This window comes from Saccopteryx leptura, chromosome 1 (assembly GCF_036850995.1).
Source record: "Saccopteryx leptura isolate mSacLep1 chromosome 1, mSacLep1_pri_phased_curated, whole genome shotgun sequence".
Classification (NCBI taxonomy): Eukaryota; Metazoa; Chordata; class Mammalia; order Chiroptera; family Emballonuridae; genus Saccopteryx; species Saccopteryx leptura.
The window spans coordinates 372618667-372645140 of NC_089503.1; the positions used below are offsets into that span (position 1 = coordinate 372618667).

Below are 26474 nucleotides of genomic sequence, written 5' to 3' on the forward strand. Positions count from 1 at the left end.
TTACCTCTAAGTGTCGGTTTTCTCATCTGTTAGAAAAGGCCTAGAGGGGCCTGACCAGGCGGTGGCGCAGTGGATAGAGCATCGGACTGGGATGTGGAGGACCCAGGTTCAAGACTCCAAGGTCTCCAGCTTGAGCGTGGGCTCATCTGGTTTGAGCAAAAAAAAAGCTCACCAGCTTGGACCCAAGGTCACTGGCTCGAACAAGGGGTTACTCGGTCTGCTGTAGCCCCACGGTCAAGGCATATATGAGAAAACAGTCAATGAACAACTAAGGTGTCGCAACAAAAAACTGATGATTGATGCTTCTCATCATCTCCATTCCTGCCTGTCTGTCCCTATCTATCCCTTTCTCTGATTCTCTCTCTGTCCCTGTTAAAAAAAAAAAAAAAAGGTGTTATGTATAGAAATAGATCATAGTACACAAACTACCAAAACTGACTCAAGAAGAAATAGAAAAAAAAAAAAAAGAAAGAAAAGGAGAGGGGAGAGGACCAACCGCGGGAAGATGTCACATACCCGGTATGGTGGAACGTGAGGGAGCAGTGCTCCTCTGTTTCAGCTCCTTGGCGCCCCCTGTTGTTCTTGTCCCCAATCCACAGCTCCCTGCATAAGCAACTAGATCTTGCTGTATTCTAAGGCTGGTCCGAGTATCCTAGGCCTTCTTCACTGTTTCAGTCAGTTCCCTGTATCTTCTGGACTATCCTTCTGCTAGAGGACGTGACCCCAGTTGACCCTCGAACCGGACCCAGGCAATGGAGGCCCTCCGCCCTCTCCCGTGTCCTTGAAACGGATGTCCTGCCCACTGTCCCCACAGCTGAAGCTGCTTCAAGGGCTCAGCCTTCAGAGAGTCTGATGTCACTGAGACCATCAAACAGTCCACGTGACTGAACCCGGTGAAGGCCTCTCTAAAATTCTAGTGGGCAGGTGTGCAGAACTAACTTGTCTTGTGGCTGCCCAGGAAAAGCCTCGTGGCACAGTTCCCTGGCTTAGTAAATCGGCTACCTTCCCATCGGAAGTGGTCTGCCTCTTCCTTCCATCTCTGCCTGCCCTCCCTCTACGGGGGCCAATTCCAGGTCTCACCTGCGAAGCTCCCGATCTCTAACCAACACTGTGTAACCTTCAGGCAAATAGAGCAGATCCAGATCTGTGGTCCCGTGAACTATGCTGTGCACGTGGCATTTCAGCAAATATATATTTCAAGGCACACAGTCCTCCGAGTCTCGTTGAGTATCTCACGCAACACTGATGGGCGATTGCCTATCAAGGTGAAATGGTTGTTGCCATGTGTGCGGCTGATGGAGAATAACAGCAGCCTCCTCGGGAGCTAATAAAAGGCCATCTGGAGGCACCCTTCAACACCGACGTTACATTTCATTGTTTTAATGCACTAGAGATGGCATGGGAAATTAGGTTTTGTGAATGCTCGCAAAGTGGCATGTCTGTTGCCTTTCCTTGGGACTTTGTCATTTATATTTATGATATTGTTTTTAAACTGACAAGGTGACTCAAATCAAATCCATTTGCAGAGCCTGCTTTGGGTATGTGCTTCTGTAAATTTCTATATATCACAAATCCACACCTTGGCAACGGACTAAATAAATATCATACCTTATGTGCTAGCGTCCTCAGGTCGCTTTAGTTATCAAGGTAAAAGAGACAATCATTTTTGGGGTTTTTTTACTTGTCTTAACTGAGTGAAAAATCTTGTTCACTGTCTCATTGGATAACCCACATATTTTTCCCATCTCCCTAAGGGAAGTGAAACTAATAGTCTTCAGTGTTTACTCTGACACACACATTCAAATAAAAACATTCAAGGTTATTAAAGTATTAAGACATCTGAGCCTCCGCAGAACAAATAGATAAGCCGCCCAGAATCCAACATCTGGTAAGAGACCGAAACTGAACTTGATCCTCGATCAGTCTCATGCTCAAGTCCTTGCTCTTCCCACCGTTGAGCATGGTTCTCTGAGATGGAAAAGAGAGGCTACGTCCTGGGTACACAACCACAAAAGCCCGGAGCAGAAGCTTGATCAAGTGGACAGGAAGCAGGAAAGGGAAATATATTTCCAAATTGGAGTCAGCGTCTTAGAAACAGAAAGCCTTATACCCATCAACACCCATAATCAGGTTACTTCTGTACCATGTGCACCTCTGCTCTACCATTTAGTGGACGCCTCGTGAAGATTTAAAGTAAAAAAACACACATGCGTCCACACACAAATACACATCTGTTAAAAAATACTCAAATTATTGAATGCAGATAAAGAACTGCCCAGCAGGCCCGGCCGGTTGGCTCAGTGGTAGAGCGTCAGCCTGGCGTGCAGAAGTCCTGGGTTCGATTCCCGGCCAGGGCACACAGGAGAAGTGCCCATCTGCTTCTCCGCCCCCCCCCCTTCCTATCTGTCTCTCTCTTCCCCTCCCGCAGCCAAGGTTCCATTGGAGCAAAGATGGCCCGGGCGCTGGGGATGGCTCCTTGGCCTCTGCCCCAGGTGCTGGAGTGGCTCTGGTCGCGGCAGAGCGACACCCCGGAGGGGCAGAGCATCACCCCCTGGTGGGAAGAGCGTCGCCCCCTGGTGGGCGTGCCGGGTGGATCCTGGTCGGGCGCATGCGGGAGTTTGTCTGTCTCTCCCCGTTTCTAGCTTCAGAAAAATACAAAAAAAAAAAAAAAAAAAAAAAGAACTGCCCAGTGTCTTCTGGTTCCTTGTGGAGAGCACAGTCCCGGTTGACGTTCTCTTTGGGAAGTGTCCTCTGGTACCTATGTTGGGCTCTCGTTCCTGAACCAGATTTGGGCTCAGTAAAGCCCTAATGGGGCAAATGAAAGCATAAGCTGCACACCGGTGATTTAAATAACTTTGCTGCCAATTTCACACTGTTCAGAAAAAAAAAAAAACACTTCTTTCTCTGCGCCTTAATTTTCCCTTGTTCTCTGTCCCCTTCCCCTGGTTCTATTATCCACATGTATCCATTTCACACCCTTAGCTCTTTTATAATCTCTCTCAGGGCAAAATGTATGTGTGTAAAAAAAACCTAGTAAGAATTGTCAACACCTCTCCAAGAGTTATTTGCAGTCTACTCTCAGTTCTAACTGGGATTGAGGGTGCTGTCTACTGTTAAAGGAATTTCCAGCAGAAATGTATATTTTAAGACAGCATTTTTGAAATCATACTAAGTGGGTCATTTCTCCTCTCAGTCTGTAAATTTATTGTCCAACTGAATATAGACTTTGATGAGTCAGAAAATTTGACTGAATAAAAAACTTTTTTATCAAGTAAATCGTGGTCGTCCAATTAGCCACATTCTCATAATAATGATGGAGGAAAGACATTTCACAAAACCATTTTCACTCCTCTGAAGAATGAGTCACACCCACCAACTGGCTAACACCTGGATATTCAAAGAACCCGTGGCTGGATTCTTAGCAAATGGAAATCTAGAATAATCTCCAATGTCTTCTATAGTAAGGGCTGGCATTTTAGAGAACAGAAAGGTCACTTAGAATTTTGAAACCAACAGCAAAACAACAAAAAGTCTCTTTCTCTCCTGGTTCTTTGCTAGATGATCATAATAAATCCTCCCATCTGTCATATTTTGGGGGGAGGCATGTCTCTTTGTTTGGGTGAGCCAGTAAAGCAAGTGCTTGAACTCTCTCACCTAAAAAGGCAGTGAACACAGCTTGCCTTAATTATTTGGCCTATTGCAGACACCTTCTCTGAATCATTTTATATGAATGATCTGCCAATTCAAGTACAGCAGGTCTTCAAATAACATCCTTTCATTCAATGTTATTTCGTTATAACACTGATGAGAAAAGCAAACCAATTCCTGGCCACGGCTACTGTCCGTGTGAAGTTTGCACGCTGTCCTGTGTCTTTTCTCCAGAGAGTCTGATTTCCTCCTACATCCCAGAGATGCGTGCGTTTGGTGAAGTGGCGTGTCCGAATTGTCCCATCTGACTGCGTGTGAGGGTGTGGGTGGGTGGCCCTGCGATGGAAGGGTGTCCTGTTCAGGATGCCCAGCCTGGTGCCCTGAGCTGCCAAGTTAGGGTCTGCCACCCAGGCCCTGAACTGCAAAAGCAGGTGGGAAAGTATTTTGTTTTATATTAATCTTTCTTAAATGTATGTATAGCTCATATTTATTTCAATGTTTAATATTAGAAGTGTTTTGGGTCTGACCTGTGGTGGCACAGTGGATAAAGTGTTGACCTGGAACACTGAGGTCGCCAGTTCGAAACCCCATGCTTGCCTGCTCAAGGCACATAGGGGAGTTGATGCTTCCTACCCGCCCTCCTCTAAAAAATGAATAAGTAAAATCTTTGTAGAAAATCTTTGTTTTGGGTCTCTATTGAGAAGTTTGGCGTTAAGTTAGTGACCAGAAATATACCACAATAACTTATTCTTTATATCAATTAGCCTGTGGCAAAATTGGTTTCATTATACATTGTTTCACTTAAAGTTACAGTTTTCAAGATTTTTTCTGCTGATGTTAAGTGAGGTCTTACTGTGTACATAAGGCTCATATCTAAAAAGTTTGTTTCTCCCCCAAACTATGGAATGGTTTTCCAGTGATCCAGTTAAGAGATTCCTCTGTAACCAGTAACACACTTAGTAGAACAACCCTGGTTTTGAGCGTGGGGTTTACAAAATGAATTGAAAGTAAGAGGCCTACTCTGAACTAAACTGCATCTTTGGTAAGCAATGTGAGAGTGGGCCGTCAGCCACAGTCTGAGAAATACCTCCCTAATTGCGGAAGCCGTGGCCAGCCTTAGGCAAAAAGGAAATGGCAAAACTTCTCCGTGTCCCCTACTTCACTGGCCTCTAAGAAAGCTATTATCCATCACAAAGGCCTTCGTTATAGGAACCACGTGAGAGAAAAAAAATCTTACAGCTCAGACTTTTCAAAAAGGAGATAATATAATTTCTACTTTAATCACATACAAAAATATCTTCTACCTGAAATCAGCAAGCTCCCTGGAGGAAATCAATTTTTTAAAAAGGATTCACAAGGAGATGTTCATAAATGATAACATCCAGTATCCTAGAGTTCAACCTTCTCGTGAATTTCATGCTTCAACCTCATCAGCTGCTCCCGTTTCCCTGATGCTGTCTCCTCACAGCTCTGTTAGGTACCCTCAGCCCTCTCCCTGTTTAAGCTCCCTCACTGCTTCGGGCTCCACATGCTGTCTCCTCTTTGTGGCTTTCATTCCTCCCATAGGAAAAACTTAGCAACTTCATGTGCTCTCACAGCACTATGCAGAGACCTCCTTTACAAAACGCTACAGTCTCCTTACAAGTTCATCTTCTGCAAAATGGCTACCAGCTTCTTGAGAAGAACCATGTCATAGGCATATATTACTTTTATTTCCAAGGGCTCTCAGTGAGGTTAGCATAACTACTATAGAAAACATTTATTGGTGTCCTCATGTATGCACACAGTTCAAAGCAAGTTATATGCAATTTGGTTTGTTGTTGTTTTTTTCAGTGAGAGGAGGGGAGATAGTGAGGCAGATTCCTGCATGTGCCTGGACTGGGATCCACCTAGCAATCCCATCTGGAGCCAACGCTCAAGTACCAAGCTATTTTTAGTGCCTGAAGCTGATGATGCACTCCAACAGAGCTATCCTCAGCACCCAGGGTCAACACTGAACAAGTTGAGCCACTGGCTGCAGGAGAGGATGGAGAGAAGGGGAACAGAGGAGAAGAAGATGGTCACTTCCCCTGTGTTCCCTGACTGGGGATCAAACCCAGGATGTCCATACGCTGGGCCAACGCTCTATCCACTGAGCCACAGACCAGGGCCTGCATTATTTCATTTAATCTTTAAAATTAGCATTTTATGCAGACTCTGTCCTCGCCCTCTTTTAAGATAGAAAGCTGCAGCATACAGCAAGCAGAGCTGTGGCAGTGCCCGCCTGGCATGGCAACGGCTCTCCGGGAGTGGGCAGCACACATCGGCACAAGCAGCAATGCACCTCTCTGTAGTGCCTTTAGAGTAACTTTAAATGTTCGACTTAACATTAGGCTTTTAGCAGATATGTTTACACCTTTAAAGAATATTTTTACAGGTCTTGGTGCCTCACACCAAAAACATGTTAGGAGCAAAGGGGGCCATCTGTCTAGTGTCCTTCAAATATTACTGTCTAGATAAGCACCCACTCTGGCAGAAAATTGTCATCAACATTGGTCTGATGACCGCATGGTCTAATGAGAATGACAAAACTAAGGAAGACTATAGTTCTGGCTGACGTGTAGTAGGGACAGTCTAGAAAAGTGTACGATGTCATCACTGTTACTCTTCTACCCCCTGAGAAGCTTCAGTCTAAGCCTCCCGACCCCTGGAAGAACGGAACAGGGAACTGTCCTTTTGCTATAGACATCTGTAACACTGACTGGCTAGGGCAGGCCCTGCGAAAACAATAAAATCTTGCATGTTTTTCCAAAAGTAATAGCATATTAGAATTTAACAAATGACATCCAACCCACAAAAATTCTATATTACATCATTTCATAGCATTTATCTAAATTAATATTTTGTCCATGATCTCAGAATCAAATGATTAGAATAATCCTGGAAGAAGTCAGAGTCTGCCTTTCTCTTTTAAAGGCCTCCCGGGGACCATGTGCATCCTGTTGTGTGTAAATTACTTTTATCATGCTGAACTTCGTGGTCAGTGGTAAGAGAAGGTCACTATAACAATAAGAGGTTTGAGTGCAGAGGGAGGAAATAGGCCATGAAGAATTAGTAACTTACCATGAGTCAGTGTGAATTACAGCTGGGCTTCCTGAATAAAATTCAATAATAATCTCGTATCCAAGGTCATATTCTAGATTCATTGCTAATGAACTAACCATTTTAACACAAATGCAGCACGGTTTGTGAACAACGATCACCATTGGATTTTACTGGCTATAGATCACAATCACAAAGGACATTAGGGGCGTCTAAGCAGATTATTAAAGAGAGGCACTTCTCCTGAGCGTGTTTATAGCACCTATGGTCTCTAGGGTGGGCATCGGTTCAATGTTTCAAGCATATAGAATAATCCTGGACTTAGAGAGACACCTACAGGTACAACAGAAAAAACGAAAATGAGAATCTGAGAACTAGAAAATCATACATTATAACAATATTTAATCAGGAAAATCAAATAATTTTTCTTTAAAAGTATTTTTAAATGCTGAGCATTTTCCATCATGATAAGCATAAATTAGACAATACCTTAGTAACAAATACATATAGAACTATGTAGATTTCTAAAAATTTTATCTCCCACCTTTAGGCTACTTACAAAATCAACTTTGCCTAATGGCCTTAACAATGATCCATAATTCTTTAAAAATGAGGCAGAATTTACCTATTAGTAGAAATAATATTAGCTGTTATCATTGTTAAGCCTAATCCGGAGGGACCCGAAACATCGAAGACACGAACAAAGTCCGTTGATTACACACCAAAGCTTTATTGTCTAGCTTGGCCAAGCGGCAGCAACTCCTACAGAAATCTGAAGGAGAGCGCGCCGGCCCTTTGTTCTACCTAGTTTTGTAAGTGGGAAGTACAGAAGCAAAAATTGTAATTAGGAGCCCCTTACCACTACTGGTTATAGTCATATGTCCTTTAACATGATAGGACCATGTTCAATTTGCAAGCCATACATCCTTTTGAAGAAAACAAAATTTACAAGTCAACAACACAATGGCAGAAAGATATCTTTTTACATATTAAAAGGCATTCCCGTATTATCTAGTGTTCATCTGCTATCTCTCCGTCCTGAGTCACACGTGTTAACTACACGCATTTATATAGTTTCTGTGGGGACAAATGTCCGCAAATGGTTCATTGCTATAAGAAAAGGTTTATTTTAGCTTTTCTCTTCCTGCACCTGGCTAGCCATTCACACCTTTCCCCACAGGTGTGGTGGAATGTCTGGGGATCCATGTTTTCCTCCCCTTTGCATTTACAATACAATCACACAGTACAGAGACTATTCTCACAATTTCTCTGCACACCTTAACCCAAATTAATAAAATGTTCTCCAAGCCTCTTAAAATATTAATATTAATTCTGTAGCTTTTGGTACTTTACAACACCTGCGGGTGAAGTGGCTCAGTGGCTCCTCAATCATCATCATTATTTTTTTTTTTTACTGAGTAGCTACCAAATTGTAACTAGTATATTTAATTATTCATTATTTCAATAAGTTTTTTTCTTCACTTAAAATATAATATTCCTGCCTGACCAGGAGGTGGCACAGTTAATGGAGCATCAGACTGGGATGCAGAGGACCCAGGTTCGAGACCCCGAGGTCACCAGCTTGAGCGCGGGCTCATCTGGTTTGAGCAAAGCTCACCAGCTTGCACCCAAGGTCGCTGGCTCGAGCAAGGGGTCACTCAGTCTGCTGAAGCCCCCCGGTCAAGGCACATATGAGAAAGCAGTCAATGAACAACTAAGGTGCCGCAACGAAAAACTGATGATTGATGCTTCTGATCTCTCTCCCTTCCTGTCTGTCTGTCCCTCTCTATCCCTCTCTCTGACTCTCGCTCTGTCTCTGTAAAAATAATAATAATAAAACAAAATATATATATTAATATTCCTGGTAAAATGAACAGTCTACATCAGCAGACATTTATGCCTTAACCTAAGCGGTTTTATTAGGCCCCTTTCTCATTTGTTACTGCTTGACAAAGGTGTTTGAGTATGAAGCAGACAGAAGTGTAAGTACAAGTGGAGGGTGATGCTGGCAGATGGCATAATTTTGTGTGGACAGATCTAGAGTTCTTTAGTCCGCCCTCATCTCTCCTCTCCCCTCCCTGACCTGGAGACCAGAGGAAGGACTCGTGTGTCTCCTTTGGCTTGGTCACTGTCTCTCCCCCAGCCCTGTAGGATCTGCTCAGAGAGTCCCTCCGCAAGCCCCTCCTCCACTTCCTACACTGCTATTACAATCTTTGCTTAGCACGTAAATTTCCAGTAAGGTGCAGGGAAAGGACTCGAATGCCTTCAGAGAACCTTAAAGATGTTATTCCAGGGTACTTGCAAAGCCAGTAAAGCTTCCAAAGCCCTAGTACGGACAAAAAGATCATTAGGAAACAAATCCCGTAATTTTGCCTTTTCCTGCTTTTGACATTATTCCTGTGTATCCAGTCATAAAATCACTGCACATCAAATGAGGTCCACTAACCGTCACCACCACCAAGACCAGGGCGGCTGGGAGACTCTCGCCTTCCTCAAGCATGTCTGGGTCGAGGAGAGGGTGTTGCTGCGCCCTTCCCCATCGGGGGCCTCGCTTTCATTCCACCCACCTTAGGTCCCCACACTGAGTACACCGCCATGATCGCCCAGGTCACGCCCTACAACTACCCAGTGCCCGGCCAAGATGAGGGAACACGTGGGTCATGCCCAGCCGCCCCCAGGGCCAAAGCTTGGAGCGGCTGGAAAAACTGTGAACACCTCCACTGATGGGGAGGACGTCCCCGCTCCTGTGGCCCCCAATAAAAATGTAAAAACAGGCCCTGGCCGGTTGGCTCAGCAGTAGAGCGTCGGCCTGGCGTGCGGGGGACCCGGGTTCGATTTCCCAGCCAGGGCACATGGGAGAAGCGCCCATTTGCTTCTCCACCCCCCACCCCCTCCTTCCTCTCTGTCTCTCTCTTCCCCTCCCGCAGCCGAGGCTCCATTGGAGCAAAGATGGCCCAGGCGCTGGGGATGGCTCCTTGGCCTCTGCCCCAGGCGCTAGAGTGGCTCTGGTCGCGACAGAGCGACGCCCCGGAGGGGCAGAGCATTGCCCCCTGGTGGGCAGAGCGTCGCCCCTGGCATGCCGGGTGGATCCCGGTCGGGTGCATGCGGGAGTCTGTCTGACTGTCTCTCCCCGTTTCCAGCTTCAGAAAAATACAAAAAATAAATAAATAAATAAAAATTAAAAAAAAAATGTAAAAACAAAAAAAGTCCACAGAACAACCAAAATAGGTGAGAGAGCATAGCAGATTCCACAGAGCAAATATTGTACCTAAAAATCAAAAGCCTGTTTTTTTTAAGATAAAGCCAGATTCTGTCATTTCCATCCCCCAAAATAAGATCGCATCCTCCCCATCTTTGCCATCGCTGAGCAGCACCTGAGCAGGTAAGCGGAACACATAGAATTTCTGTTACATTACTATAACAGTCTCTTAACTTTTATCCCCAGTCTTGCCTCCATTCAAAGGCATCTTCCACACAGCGCCTGTGCTAACAACACAAATCTCATCAGATTATTTCTGTGGTAAAATCCTTATATGGGGCCCTGGCCGGTTGGCTCAGTGGTAGAGCATCGGCCTGGTGTGCGGGAGTCCCGAGTTCAATTCCCGGCCAGGGCACACAGGAGAAGCACCCATCTGCTTCTCCACCCCCCCTCTCCTTCCTCTCTGTCTCTCTCTTCCCCTCCCACAGCCAAGGCTCCATTGGAGCAAAGATGGCCCGGGCACTGAGGATGGCTCCACGGCCTCTGCCTCAAGTGCTAGAATGGCTCTGGTCGCAACAGAGCGACGCCCTGGATGGGCAGAGCATCGCCCCCTGGTGGGCGTGCCAGATGGATCCTGGTTGGGCTCATGCAGGAGTCTGACTGCCTCCCCGTTTCCAGCTTCAGAAAAATACAAAATACAAACAAACAAACAAAAATCTTTATATGGTTCTCTGGCTTCATCTACAGGATCAAGTCCAAATCTCTTCACTGCACAAGGCTCTATAGTGATCTGGCCCATCTACCTTCCCAGTTTTATGCCTTACCATTCATTCTTTTTAAGTAATAATAGTAGTAATATAATAACAATAATATAAACAATTAACATTCATAAAAGATGTACGTGTCGACTGTCCTAAATACTCTTTATTGTGGTAAAATGTAGGTAACATGAAATTTACCTCACGAACCATCTTTAATGTTCTGTAGTTTGAGCACAGTCACATTGCTGTGCACCCGTCACCACCGTCCATCATCTCTGGGACTTCCTCATCTTCCCTGAAACTCTACAACCCATTCAACACCGAGTCCTCAGTCCCTCCTCGCCCCAGGCTCTGGCCACCACCTTTCTACTTGTCTCTACAAAGTTAACTATTCTAGGTACCTCGTAAAATTGAAACCACATATTTGTCCTTTGTAACTGAAATCACATCTGTCCCTTTGTGACTGGCGTATTCCACTGCAATGTCTGTAAGGCCGTGCATGTGTTGGAATGTCCTTCCATTTTAAGGCTAAATAGTATTCTTATTTTAAGTATACACCACCTTTTATTTGTCCATTCATCTGTCAATGGAGAGGGAGTATTCATAAATCCCCACTCTCCCAGGTCCTGAGCCCCGCCCAGCAATAAGGTCACGTGTCCTGCCCAGGAAGAGAGCAGTCAGACGGGAAGTAACTCTGCCGCCTCCCTCCTGCTCCAACCCTGGGTCTGACTTAACACTCTGACCGCTAAGCCCAACAGAACTTGGCTGAGAACCATAACCACAATATATGTCCCTACATAAATAAGCTCCCAGTATCTTTTCCAAGATAGATGTAACTATTTTATTCATATACAGATTTTATTTTCTGGTGCACAAGTCAGTATAACACTAAACTAAAAAAAGAACTAGTCAGATTTTTTAAGGTAAAATTTAATTCTTAAAATAGAAAGTAAATAGATTTATAAGGAAGAGTTCAAAAAATCATAATTTTATTATTTTTCTTTCTTCTTCTCCAAGTGAGAGGAGGGGAGAGAGACAGACTCTCGCATGCACCCCAACTGGGATCCACCCAGTGACCCCCATCTGGGGCCAATGCTCTGCCCATCTGGGGCCATGCTCGCAAAGGAGCCATCCTCAGCGCCCAGAGCCAATGTGCTGGAACCAATCCAGCCATGGCTGTGAGATGGGGTGGGGGCGGGGGGAGAGAAGGAGGGAGGGGTGGAGAAGCAGATGGGCACCTCTCCTGTGTGCCCTGGCCAGGAATTTAACCCGGGACTTCCACACGCTGGGCCGACGCTCTACAGCTGAGCCAATCAGCCAGGGCCATGGTTTTTTAACAAGCGAACTTGACTTGAAGGAACTGCTGAGCTAAAGCCAGCCCGAGGGTCATGATTTTTTAAACGAATACCTTTCTCTAGAGTTTCTGGTAAAGTAATGAGCATGTGTTATTGAGAGCTTTTGAGGACAATTTTTTTAAAGTGAAACTATACATACACACTATAGCATGACAACATTCTTATAAGTCAGGTATTTTAAAGTAAAGCCTTCAGGAAAGCATACACCAGGTGCTGAATTTACTGGGAAATATCTTCCTTGATCATCACTGAGAGACTATTTTAGAAAAAAGCTCAAACAAAAACAAGATGTTACATAGACTGTTGCTTCCTTTCCAAGCACTTCTCAATATCATCAAGCACTTGAACAGCAGCCTTTGGAATTCGAGTCCCAGGTCCAAAGACATTGGAAACACCAACTTCAAACAGAAATTCATAATCCTGTTGGAAAAAAAATGTTTAATTAATACAAACAATATTTTTAATTTCAAGGAAACAAAACAAAAGACCAATATTTGCCTTTTTTTCCTTCTTTGTCCCCAATGCCCCAAACTTTCTTATCTGGTCCACAACTGGCATTTGGGGATGAAAAACTCGTCCCTGACTGGGACCAACAGCCACCAGCACCACCTTTCCACTCCGTCACTGAAAGAACAGAACACATTCGGCCACTTTCCAAACTCCCCGAGGCGGCGTCTGTGGTGAGAGCTACCGGGCCACTGCTTGGGAACACTGGAGCCCCAAATCACAATCTCCTCCCACCTAAGCTCCCACTACTTGTCATTATTTGTGTTAAATTTAGTGTCACAGTATAGCTTTGAGTTTACAAGGCTATTTATTTTCTCCAAGGCATTTGTCTGCAGCTAGTGAATGGTGGTACTTTGAATTGGGCTTCATGATGGAATTATCGCTAGTTTTCATGCTATAAAATGCTCCTGGCCATAAGACACACCTGGGGTTTTAAGGAGGAAAATAAGAAAAAAGATATTCTGAAACAAATGGTGTGTTAAAATATTTAATAAAATACCATATTTTTTTGCTCCAATAAGATGCACAAGCATTTTCACCTCCACTTTTGAGAGGAAAAAAGTGTGTCTTGAGCGAAAAATGTAGGTTTTTATAAATGAAGATTAGCTCACTTTTGAAAAATTCTCTTATTATAGATGGACCTTGAGAATATTATGTTAAACAAAGTAAGTAAACCAGAAAAAGCTAAGAACTATATAATCTCACGTCATGTGGGATATAAAACTGAGACTCAGGGACACAGACAAAAGTGAAGTGGTTATCAACAGGGGGAGGCAGGGAGGACTACCGGGGGCCAAATACATGGGGGGCAAGCGGTTTAACTCGGGGTGCTGGGTACACACACAATAGATTGTTCATGTGCCATGGAAATGTACACCTGAAGCCTGTGTTTCCTCTGGACCAATCTCACCCCATTAATTTTAATTTCTAAATTAAAAAAAAAAATTCTATTGTTGATGCTGCTGTTCATTAGTTTATTTTTAACAAAGTCAAAATTTGAGTAAAAACATTCCCAGGACATAAATACTCGTCCAAGCTTTAGGCTGGTTCAATGTTGGAATGTTTAGAGCTAGAATATCAAGATTAGGGCACACTCTAGAGCCCTGACCCTCAATTGCTGAGCAATTGTTATTCCAGGGCATTCTGGCTTGCCTGCGTCAGCTGCAGCACCCTTTTCTATTCTCATGAGCCATTTTCTTGTTGAGTCAGGTATAACTGACATATAACATTAGTTTCAGGTGCATAACATAATGATTTGACATTTATAAATACTATAAAATGATTACCGTGATAGTTCCAGCTAACACCCATCACCACACAGAATTACTCAATTGTGTGTGTGTCTTGAGAACTTCACTTTCAAATATGCAGACAGTACTATTTACAGTCACCCTGCCATATGTCACATCACCATGACCTACTTATTTTAGAACTGGAAGTTTGTACCTTTTGACTCCCTTCACCTATTTATTTCAGCACCCTCAACTGTGGCAATCACCAATCTGTCCTTCCACATAGAAGTGAGATCATAAGGTACTTGGCTTTCTCTGTCTGACGTATTTCAGTTAGCATAACATCCTCAAGAGTTGTCGCAATTCTTTGTGACTGAGTAATATTCCACTGTGTATTTATACCACATTGTCATGGAGGTGCATGTTTGCGTTTTCTTCAGATTAATGCCCAGAAGTGGACTTAATGAATCATATGGTAGTTCTATGTTTAATTTTTTGAGGAACCTCCATACTGTTTTCTATAGTGCCTGCACCAATTTATAGTCCCGCCAACAGTGCACAAAGATTCCCTGTTCTCTACATCTTGCCAACATTTGTCATTTCTTGTCTTTTTGATGGCAGTCATTCTAACGGGTGTGAGGTGACACATCCTTCTAGTTTTGAATTGCACTTCATTGATGATTAGTGATGGTGAGCATCTTTTCATATGCCTGTTGGCCACCTGTATATTTGCTTTGGAAACATGTCTGTTCAGATAATGGACCCATTTTTAAATCAGACTCTCTGGTTTTTGCAGAATCCTTTTTAATGGCAACAATTTTCATTCTCAAAAGTCATTATATCTGGATGATAAATTACACGGTCATGCTTATTATCCCCTATTTCTTTTCTGTCTCTATTATTTCCTTATAATATTCTTGTAATACTATAATTCTGCGATGGCACTTAACACATCTTTCTGAACTTTTCTCCATCTACTCTGTGAACTACTAAAGACAGAGATCATGTCTAATCATCTCTGTGTCTTTAGCATGTGGTACGTAAAGTCACTCAAAATGTCATTATTCTCGGGCAATGCTATAGATTTAAAAGTTCACAAGAAAACTTGATAAAACATGTAATTAACAATTATCTTCAAAGTGGGGATGGTCAAATCGATACGTTATCTTCTTCTATCCTTCCTAATAATGCTGGGTACCATTGTTCTGGCGTCTGAGTTATGGATTTAGAATGGAGGACTCTACTAAGAGAAGACTGTGAAACTGCAACTGGAGAAAGGGTCCTTGACTTATCCTAAACCTTTCGTGAGCCTGTAAAATGTATTTTAATGACAGGATAAAATGTCAGAAACAAGTGAATCTGAGGAAAGGGTATACCGGTGTTCTTTGTACTATTTTCATTTTGTACTTTATCTATTAGTTTGTAACTATTTCTAAATAAAAAGTTATTATTGGCCCTGGCCAGATGGCTCGGTTGGTTAGAGCATCTTCCCAAAGCAGAGGTTGCCAGTCTGATCCCGGTCAGGACACATACAGGAACAGCTCGATATTCCTGTCTCTCTCTCCCTTCTTTCCTCTCTCTAAAATTAATAGAATAAGCATTTAAAAAAATTTTTAAGTTATTGTAAAATGCCCTCCACTGAGCTCAGCCAGGCATATCCCATTGCCTGTGTCAGATGAAAGTAAGCACCATGAGGCTGTTAATGTTGCCTAGAATTCTTGGAAGCCACTGTTGTTAAAGGGTTAGAACAGGCGTCCCCAAACTACGGCCCGCAGGCCGCAATGCGGCCCCCTGAGGCCATTTATCCAGCCCCCACTGCACTTCTGGAAGGGGCACTTCTTTCATTGGTGGTCAGTGAGAGGACCACTGTATTTGGCAGCCCTCCAATGGTCTGAGGGACAGTGAACTGGCCCCCTGTGTAAAAAGTTTGGAGACCCCTGGGTTAGAAGATCCTGATGGTGGTTACACATTAACTTAACTAGGCTGCAAAAACTAAGCTCCACAATGGCCGTGGCTAAATGTTTGATTAACCACCATATTAGCAGAGCTATCTAATTTAAAATCTAAGCATCTTTCAATCAAGTAATAACATTTTATATATTTACTGCAAACAAATAAGAAAAATGCATGGGAGCCGACTGCTGTATCATAAAGGATACACATATTAACACTCAGGTGTGTCATGTCTGAAAATGATCCTTAGTCTTTAAACTCATGGGGAATAAAATACAGCAACACCTATAGATATTCCAAAGAATTGCAGTACCCAGAGAGCTAATACTACTGGTGTAAAATATATTTCTTGAAAATGTCAGCTTACTCGTGTTAACAGGCCTGTGTTTTTTCTCAACTCATAATTCAATTTCATACTTTCTGCTAGCTAATTATTTTGGTTCTAGAATTTTAACATCATGCCCAAGAGCTTAAATATTATAGTCTCTAAAACGGCAATGTGGATAGAATTATTCCATTGATAGATAGCAATAAAGAATAAAAGCTCTTTATATTCCCAAACAGTAAACTATATTTATGAAAAAATAGGTAAGTATGTTAACAAAAAGTTTTAAGTTTACTATCTCACCTTTAAGTGATGTTGTTAGAAAGAATAAATAATATATAGTTTGTTTGCTATTACCAATCTCATAACCTCATACATATGTATTTTCTCGTTTCATTATTAGTATGTAAAGTCACTATATTATACTCCTAGTTGTAATAGTGATAAAAAACTGTAGACCTGGACACAGATCACATTTCAATGAGAGATTCCTGCTATATTGGTGAGGACTCTGTAGCGTCTATAAATCATTTACTTAGAGCAATCTCATTCACAGTTCTTCTACCTCAATATTTTTTCCATTCTCAGTAAAAAACTTTACATAATTAAAAATTAGATTAGAAATAGACCCAATTTATGTCTTAACTAATTATTTTAAGTGATAGGTAAGGTAATATGTGGAAGGTATCCCCATTAGTAAATTAACTGTCATCACTAATTGTTACCCAGCATCCATTTCTCCTTTGCTAAGACGGTCCCATTTTTGTTCAAGAATCTACCTCTTCCCCAGTCAATAATTTTCAAGACAGGCTGATTCCATTCACATCTGAAATATGATATTTTTGGTTCGAAGAAAACTGTACCCCCATCAAATTATCTTTAGTAAAAAGGGGTTAATCAGACCATGTAACTGATACAGCCCTGAGTGAGGGCAGCATTTAGGGATGGGAACACGGAAGAAATAGACAAGGTAGCTACACTAAAACCAACGACAGGACTCACTTTACTCTGGTTGCACGGAGTGCGCACTACGTCTCTGGTGACAGATCAGCGTGTTTACCACTCTCCTCCGTTCCAGCTGTGAGATTTTATTACTTTACTCTGCTCCTCCATCACTGTTTACTGACTATAAAGTAAGTGGATCTCTATTTGGGTTACTAGTCTGCAAGGAGATAATTCTCTCATAGAAGCTCTATAAGTTATTAAATTAAATTACACATAATGAGTTAATAATATATAGCTTGCATAGAGAACAACATTGCCGACTTTTGGACTTTTTAGAACTTAGCAAAATCACCAGAAAATAATTTGGCTCAAAATCTACAACAGATTTCCCTTCAGGAAAGGGGTAAAGAACGACATATGAGCGACTGTCACTAAGGGTTCCCCTCCCAGCACGAGAACACGTTGATGACGGTACCTGCGGGGGGATCACGCCCCCACACATGACGAGGATGTCTGGCCGTCCGAGCGACTGCAGCTGCTTGATGAGCTCAGGAACCAGGGTCTTATGGCCGGCAGCGAGTGTGCTCACGCCCACGGCGTGCACGTCTGCGTCCACAGCCTGCTGGGCCACCTCCAGGGGAGTCTGAACAATTAGGGAGAGAGACCATCACTTACTCCCAAAAGTGTCTTAACAGTTATCTTCTTAATTGACCTTCCAAGTTTTACTCATTAAAAGTCTTGAAGTAAACAGAGCTTCGTATTGCATCATTCTCAAACCATAAACACTAACTCATCCTACTGAGGCGAGAAACACCAGCGCTGTATTTGCCTCTAGCACTAGAATTGATTGGATTTAAGTTACACCAAAATATATTATCTCTTCATTATGATTTAAAAAAAAATGTATCTGTTGTCTTCCGTATCAACATTTATTGAGTTGTGCAATGCAAGGCAACCTGTTAAAGTATCTATGAAGAAGTAAAAGATTAAATATAAAATGTAGTTTTAAAAGTGAATCTTAGATTTTCAAATAGACGGGAAGAGTGATGTTAGCGAGAGGGCAGGCTATGAAGCTCCCAGTTCTCCCAGGGAGACACTAAATTAACAGCACTATGTGGACCAAAATGATGAAGGACTCAGGCCCTGGCCGGTTGGCTCAGTGGTAGAGCGTTGGCCTGGCGTGCAGAAGTCCCGGGTTTGATTTCCGGCCAGGGCACACAGGAGAAGCGCCCATCTGCTTCTCCACCCCTCCCCCTCTCCTTCCTCTCTGTCTCTCTCTTCCCCTCCCGCAGCGGAGGCTCCATTGGAGCAAAGATGGCCGGGGCGCTGGGGATGGCTCCTTGGCCTCTGCCCCAGGTGCTAGAGTGGCTCTGGTCGCAGCAGAGTGACCCCCCTCCCCCGAGGGGCAGAGCTCCGCCCCCTGGTGGGCGTGCCGGGTGGATCCCGGTAGGGCGCATGCGGGAGTCTGTCTGACTGTCTCTCCCTGTTTCTAGCTTCGGAAAAATACAAAAAAAAAGAAAAAAAAGAAACAAAATGATGAAGGATTCAGTGGTAACCAGATTAGGATACAGCAATCCTAAGGGACATTTTCAAGTACTCAGTTATGGACTGAGCTACCCCAGACCACATCTACTTTCCGTCACAGTTATCCCACAGTCAGGGAGCACGGCCGAGTCCCTGGCACAGACTAAGATGATGCAGGGCACGCTCTTACACCAAGCGCGCTGCACAGACAGGGTCCAAATGCGCCAAAAGCTGGTGAAAGGGACAGGGCCCTAGCAGCCAAAAGCCAGAAACATGACTAGACAGAACCCCAGTGACTCAAAAGCTAGTAAGGTATTTGGACAGGGACAATACCCTCCTTTCCCCATCCCTGTAACAACCGCGGGCTCGAGGTCCCGGCCGGCTGGCTCAGTGATGGAGCATCAGCTTGCCCTGTGGATGTCCGGGATCGATTCCCAGTCAGGGCACACAGGAGAAGCACCCATCTGCTTCTCTGCCCCTCTCCCTCCTTCTTCTTTCTCTCTCCCTCTCTCTCTTCCCCTCCTGCAGTCATGGCTCAGTTGATTTGAGCACATGGCCAGGCACTGAGGGTGGCTCCGTGAAGCCTCCGCCTCAGGTGTTAAAAATAGCTCTGTTGCGAGCATGGGCCCAGATGGGCAGAGCATCGGCCTCAGACAGGGGTTGCCAAGTGGATCCCAGTCGGGAGCATGAGAGAATCTATCTCTGCCTCCCCTCCTATCACTGATTTAAAAACAAACAAACAAACAAACAAAAAAGAAACATGAGCTATGACATATTTTTTGAAATTCCCAATTTTCAGTACCTGAAAAAGAGGACCAATGTCCACATCAAAACCAAGATCAGCAAACCCGGTAGCTATAACTTTTGCTCCTCTGTCGTGTCCATCTTGCCCCATTTTTGCAACAAGAAGACGAGGTCTGCGACCTTCACGTTCCATGAATTGATGAACCCTAAGCAACATTTTAAAATATAAGTTAAATATTAATTGTTCAAAGGTAGGATACAAAACCTGTAATTTATTCACAGTAAATCTTTCAAGTTTATTTTAAAACACCCAATCTGTTTACTTTGTTAACATCCCTATTTTACATTGAGAACTCCAGGAGAGCCTGGGTGTGTTCCCCATCTCTGCCTTGAAGGAGTCTGAAAGACGGCTAAGCCTGTAGCCCACCACACTGAGAGCATCACAGCGGAGCAGGGTGAGAAAATGACTACTTTCTACCTTCCTAAGCCCGTCTCCAGAGTACAGGATGTGGAAATATTTAGATATAAACTTAAAAAGTGCCTTTCAGAGTTATACATATATGTGACTCACCAGCTGTTTTGAACTGTCCAAATACCTTTCACAAGGGTCAACTCCCCGAAGCTGACTGTGATGTGGTGTCTTATAATAACATGTAATCAGAATACTTGTTCACTTAAATCAATAAATTTATACCCCACAAGAAATAGCACTATATTAGCCCTGGCCGGTTGGCTCAGCGGTAGAGCGTCGGCCTAGCGTGCGGAGGACCCAGGTTCGATTCCCGGCCAGGGCACATAGGAGAAGTGCCCATTTGCTTCTCCACCCCTCCGCCGCGCTTTCCTCTCTGTCTCTCTCTTCCCCTCCCGCAGCCAAGGCTCCATTGGAGCAAAGATGGCCCGGGCGCTGGGCATGGCTCTGGGCATGGCTCTGTGGCCTCTGCCTCAGGCACTAGAGTGGCTCTGGTCGCAATATGGCGACGCCCAGGATGGGCAGAGCATCGCCCCCTGGGGGGCAGAGCACCGCCCCTGGTGGGCGTGCCGGGTGGATCCCGGTCGGGCGCATGCGGGAGTCTGTCTGACTGTCTCTCCCTGTTTCCAGCTTCAGAAAAATGAAAAAAAAAAAAAAAGAAATAGCACTATATTTATTTCTGACAAAAGAAAAATAAGTATTCCATTTTAATGACTTTTACTTTAGCTGTTTTGGTATTTATCTCATTTATAAGTAGTGACATAAAAGAATTAATTTATCTATCACAAAGATTGAGAAAGCCAGTTATCAAGAAGCTATTTCTTTGTGTGTGTGTGTATGTGACAGAGATAGAGAGAAGGACAGATAAGGACAGACAGAAAGGAAGAGAGAGAGATAAAAAGCATCAATTCATCACTGAACTTTAGTTGCTCATTGATTGCTTTTTCATGTGTGCCTTGACTGGGGGGCTACAGCAAACCAAGTGACCCTTGCTCAAACCAGTAACCTTGGGCTCAAGCTGGTGAACCTTGCTCAAATCAGATGAGCCCGCGCTCAAGCTGGTGACCTCAGGGTTTCAAACCTGGGTCCTCTGCATCCCAATCTGACTCTCTATCCACTGTGCCATGGCCTGGTGAGGTAAGAAGCTATTTCTTATACTTGAGAAGTATGATCAATTTATATTTCTAAATCGTATTTGACAGTGTATCACTGTCAGTTCAGTGAGGACTGAGTTTAATAAATGCATAAAAGTGGCAACCAAATATTTACTTTCAAATAGAAAAATTAAGATTTTATAATTATCTGAGCAATTAGACAATGAAAATATAAAAGTGTACTTTAGTGAGGAGAATGAAATTCAACACCTGGAGGACATGAAGCAGTATCAGTGTTAGTTAAACAAACATTTGTTTGAAACGAGAAGCTACTAAAGCTGACTATGGTGAAAGTTCACGATGTTATTTTAGTAAAGTTAGGAACTCATACACTGCTCACTAAAATTAGGGGATCAGGGAACATGCAGATATTCCAGTGCGTTCAGCCATTTGTACAGTGCATTTTCACCAATGAAATAAAAGTTGGTTTTGTACCTCATTTGCATAATCAAACAACTTTCTTTGATTTGCTGTCTGCTTTTCTGATGTTCTGGTTTAATAAAAAAATAAATCTTGCAAAACTGACACAATTTGAGCTTGCTATTGTAACAAAGTCTAACCTATTTGGGTACTCTCTCTTCCATGAGACAAACTTTTATATAGACTTAGACCATGTAAAAAATAAAATTAAAATAAACCAACTGGCCCTGGCCGGTTGGCTCAGTGGTAGAGCTTCGGCCTGGTGTACAGGGGTCCCGGGTTCGATTCCTGGCCAGGGCACACAGGAGAGGCGCCCATCTGCTTCTCCACCCCTCCCCCTCTCCTTCCTCTCTGTCTCTCTCTTCCCCTCCTGCAGCCGAGGCTCCATTGGAGCAGAGATGGCCCAGGCGGGCGCTGGGGATGGCTCCTTGGCCTCTGCCCCAGGCGCTAGAGTGGCTCTGGTCACGACAGAGCGACACCCGGAGGGGCAGAGCATCGCCCCTGGTGGGCGTGCCGGGTGGATCCCGGTCGGGCGCATGCGGGAGTCTGTCTGACTGTCTCTCCCCGTTTCCAGCCTCAGAAAAATACAAAAAAAATTAAAAAATAAAAAATAAACCAACTGTTTTTTTTATCACTTCATATTCACTTTGAAATATTCCCTAATTTTTGTGAGCAGTATGTTTAGACTAACAGGAACCAATTTAAATAATATACAAGAGGTTTGTGAAAAATTAAGCCTGCAGTAGATTCACAGGGATTGCTTTAACGGAAAAGATGGTACGCTGGTTTCAGCAATCTCATATATTACCTCTTGACGGCAAACGCTATCTCTTTACTCTCTCCAAATTCCTGGCGGTAGGCTCCACTCACCATGCGATCATTGGCTTTATGTTCACCAAATACCTTTTTCATGGCATCTGTGATTTCCCCAACTGTACATCTAAAATATTACAAGGATGATTAGTTAATATCATTATTTGAGGTAAAAATATTTAGTTACCTTAATAGTCAATGTAAATAGACATAGTTTATTCCTAAGTAAAAACCAGATTGTCAAAAATCTAAAGAATTTTTTTACTGCATCATGAAAGTATCTTTCCTTAGAATGCTTAGAAAAAATGATCTTAGATGCCTTTATATATAGTAAACTCTTTTCAACATTAGTCAACCAAAAAAGTAACTGACCTAAAACTTATAAACAGATCATCTAAAGGCTACTGGATAATTTATCACAATAATATGAATGTGCAAAGAGCAAGATTCCCCATGACATTTTCTTTAAAAAGTCAATCTTGGCCCTGGCCCATTGGCTCAGTGGATAGAGCATCGGCCCAGTGTGTGGAGGTCCTGGGTTCAATTCCCAGTCAGCACACACAAGAGAAATGACCATCTGCTTCTCTCCCCCACCCTTTCCCCCTTCTCTTCCTCTCCCCCTCCTGCAGCCAGAGGCTTGACTGGTTTAAGCATCGGCCTGGGAGCTGAGGATGGCTTTGTTGATTCGAGCATCGGCCCCAGACAGGGCTTGTCAGGTGGATCCCGATTGGGACATATAAGAGAGTCTGTCTCACTGTCTACCTTCCTCCCACTTAAAAAAAACAATTCAATCTTTTAGCATATCCCATCCATTTGTTTATTAATTCATTCAATATGCACAAGTACCTAATATGAGCCAAGTACTAGTAAGGACTAGAAATACACTGATACAAAGACCGAAATAAAAATAAAAAAGTACCTGGTCATATGTGCTTATCATCTCATCAATACACAAGCAAATAAATAATAAGATAATTTCATATGGTAATAAGACACTACAATATTACAAAGACACTAAAATAGGCAAAATGGAATGGGGTGACTGGGAAAGCAATTTTAAAGCTACTGAGGATATGAGGACATAACTTTTGAAATAGGACCTAAATGATGAGGAAGAGGTCATAGGGGAAGTGTATTTGAAAAGGGAAATGCTACATGCAAGGGCTCTGAGAAGCAGAAAACACATTTTCTATTCTAAAAACAAAGAACACTGAGGATCCAGCAACGTGACGAAAGTAGGATAAGGTCATAGAGACAGGCAAGAGTCATACCCAGAATGACCTTGCAAACCTAGGAAAGATAGGTTTAATAATGGGAGACCATTGGCCCTGGCCGGTTGGCTCAGCGGGAGAGTATCGGCCCAGTGTGTGGAAGTCCCAGGTTCGATTCCCAGCCAGGGCACACAGGAGAAGTGCCCATCTGCTTCTCCACCCTCTCCTCTCTCCTTTCTCTCTGTCTCTCTCTCTCCCTCCTGTAGCCAAGGCTCCATTGGAGCAAAGTTGGCCCCGGTGCTGAGGATGGCTCCATGGCCTCCACCTCAGGCGCTAGAATGACTCCCACTGTAGCAGAGCAACATCCCAGAGGGGCCCAGCATCGCCCCCTGGTGGACAATGCCGGGTGGATCCCAGTTGGGCGCATGCGAGAGTCCGTCTGTCTGCCTCCTCCCCTAACCCACCCCCACTTCTCACTTCAGAAAAATACAATCAATCAATAAATGTAATAGGATTTTAAGCAGAGAAGTCATCTTACTTCTTTTAAGATATTAAAACTGGAAGAAGAAAAAAATACCAACCCACATACTCTTTACCTCTTGAACCAGTGACTTTCAACCAGTGTGCCACAAGAATTTTTAAAACATGCAATACCAGACTATTCAGTCAGGGGCAATGACCTCTCTTTCCTTAGATTATCAAATACAAAAATGACAACAGCCAACACAACAATAGCTATCTAGTGTAAATGAATCAAAATTATATCTATTTTTCATCAGATCAGCAAAAAATATATTTTTTGGTGTGTTGCAGAATTTTAGTAGTTTATGTGTGCCATGAGATGAAAAAATTGAAAACTGCTGCCTTAAGCACTTAAAACAACATGTTAAAAAAAAAAAAGTTAATTATCTTTTCTTTTTCATTATTAAGTGAGAGGTGGAGAGGCAGAGAGAGACAGACTCCCTCATGTGCCCTGACCAGGATCCACCCAGCAAGCTCCCTAAGGGGTGATGCTCTGCCTATCTGGGAGGTTGCTCCATTGCTCAGCAACCTAGCTCTTCTTAGCACCTGAGGCAAAAGCCATGGAGCCATCCCCAGCACCTGGGGTCAACTCGCTCCAATTGAGCTGTGGCTGCAGGAGGAGGAGAGAGAGAGAGAGGGAGAGAGAAGTGAGAAGGGGAAGGTGGAGAAGCAGATGGTCGCGTCTCCTGTGTGCCCTAACTGGAAACCGAACCCAGCATGTCCACACTCCAAGGCAATGCTCTATCACTGAGCCAACCCGCCAGAACCAGAAGTTCATTATCTTAAGCAATAAATTATAAAAGCAAAAGTGATCTATTTAATGACATGATCACATATTGAGAGAAAAGTTTCTGAGTCACTCGCTCTTCTCCATGTCCTGCGAGGCACAGCGCTGAGTGCCTTTTGTTTGGGTCCATCTTTTCAAAGATGTCTGAATGAACAGCCTGGAAGCAGACACATAGTCAGCCCCTGGATGAGCAGCAAGTTTTCTCACTGTCCAGCACATCCGTGTCTCCCTGCAAGTGAAAGTCCATCACACTTCCCCTTGCAAATCAGTGACATGCATTCATTCCAACAGTGTCCAATGTCCTGAGTCACAGGAAAAAAACACAAGTATTCATACTCTCTATTCAAAATTTATGAATGTTTTAAATACATAGATGTTTAAGAAAAACAAGAATTAATTTTGGTCTCCAACATTTTCTATTACGCTCACATGGTTTATGGGATCAATCTTTCACTTTAGTACACTGTGAAAAGCCGACTGGTCAACCTTACTCTTTGGGACTCTCAGCAGTTAATGTCCTCACCTGGCACGAGCGGCATCCACTGCCAGAGCCAGAATGTTCCCGTCTCCACTGGCAGCACATTCAGTCAGGGCGGCAAGACACCGCTCGGCCAAAGCAGGGTCCCTGCTAGACTTCACCTTGTGGGAAAGGTCAGGGAAAGGGAGGATTTCAGTGAGCAGAGAATAACAGAGATCAGGAGATTAGACCTGCTATACAGGTTAGGCAAAAATAGGCTTACAGTTGGGAGTATGCAAAACAATTCATTCTCGTATTATTATTTATTAATCCCTGTATTCTATTCCATATGAACTGTAAACCTACTTTTGCCCTACCCTATTTTTCCATAATCTTAACCTCAAAAAAAAAGATAATTATGCAATCAATCTTACTGGACAAAGTCTGATTCTAGAAGAAATTTGAACTGGGGTGGGGGGGAGTTATAACTTAACCAATCAGAGGGAAAAAGAACAGAGAAAAGCCATTAAGGAATTCCAAGTTATCTGTCTTAGACATAGCAGTAATTACAACAGCCAGAGATTAGAGACCACGGTAGCTTCCTACAATAGAAATATATAAATCACAACAGAAAAAATTAATGTTTTATCTAGTTTAGAATTTTGTATATTTTGGGTCTCAGTGAGAACGTAGAAATAAAAAGGAAAACAGTACTTTAGTTTCAATCAAAATAAATACAGTTCGTTATAAATTGTAGCTTACCAAAGCACTACCAAATATATTTTAATTAAAGAAAAAGAAGAAAAATAGTATCAGGAACCATGGTCTGGAAGAAATAAATTACAGTGAGAAGTCCAGAGTTCAGCTGAATCTGAACTTTATTTTATTTTTAATTTGAAGTTACATAATCATCTATGCCTTAGTTCTAATCTGTAAATAGCAGGCAGTACTATTATGATGTGGGTTTTAATACTAACATATAAGTTTCTCAGAGATAGATACCATGATATAAAATATGAGTTTTTGGTGTCAAAAGACTTAGATTTGAGTCTTGGCTGTTCACTTATCTATTCAAGTTTCTCAATATCCCTTATCTTTAAACTACTAGGAAACAATACCCACCTCCTGAGGTTATTGTTAGGATTAAGCAGGACAATGTAAGGGCTTAGCCAGTGCCCAGAACACAGAAAGCACTCAACACATTATAGGCATTCTTACCTTCTTAAGTTTCTCAATCTGCTTGTGACGCACCGACGTATTATCAATGGACATCACGTCCACAGGTTCTTCTTTTTCCAGCTGGTACTTATTTACTCCAACAATTACTTCGGAACCTGTGAATTTCCCAGAGATAAATAATATGTAGA

The 26474-nt window shown here is 43.1% G+C and overlaps 1 protein-coding gene and 1 pseudogene across 3 annotated transcripts in view; one reads left to right on the top strand and one right to left on the bottom strand.

Moving 5' to 3' along the window:
- Positions 1–11647: 11647 nt before the first annotated feature.
- MMUT (methylmalonyl-CoA mutase) overlaps positions 11648–26474 on the bottom strand; it is a 45063-nt gene continuing 30236 nt past the window's right edge. For all 3 annotated transcript variants that reach the window (XM_066359228.1, XM_066359229.1, XM_066359230.1), the window contains exons 8-13: positions 26326–26441; positions 25174–25289; positions 22126–22257; positions 19333–19480; positions 17482–17649; positions 11648–12464 (exon numbers count right to left, since the gene is read on the bottom strand). In XM_066359228.1, coding sequence (XP_066215325.1) covers positions 12336–12464; positions 17482–17649; positions 19333–19480; positions 22126–22257; positions 25174–25289; positions 26326–26441 — 809 coding nt within the window. In that variant the 3' untranslated portion in view covers positions 11648–12335. The remainder of the gene's footprint in view (positions 12465–17481; positions 17650–19332; positions 19481–22125; positions 22258–25173; positions 25290–26325; positions 26442–26474) is intronic.
- LOC136389833 (small nucleolar RNA SNORA28) lies at positions 21402–21511 on the top strand (annotated as a pseudogene).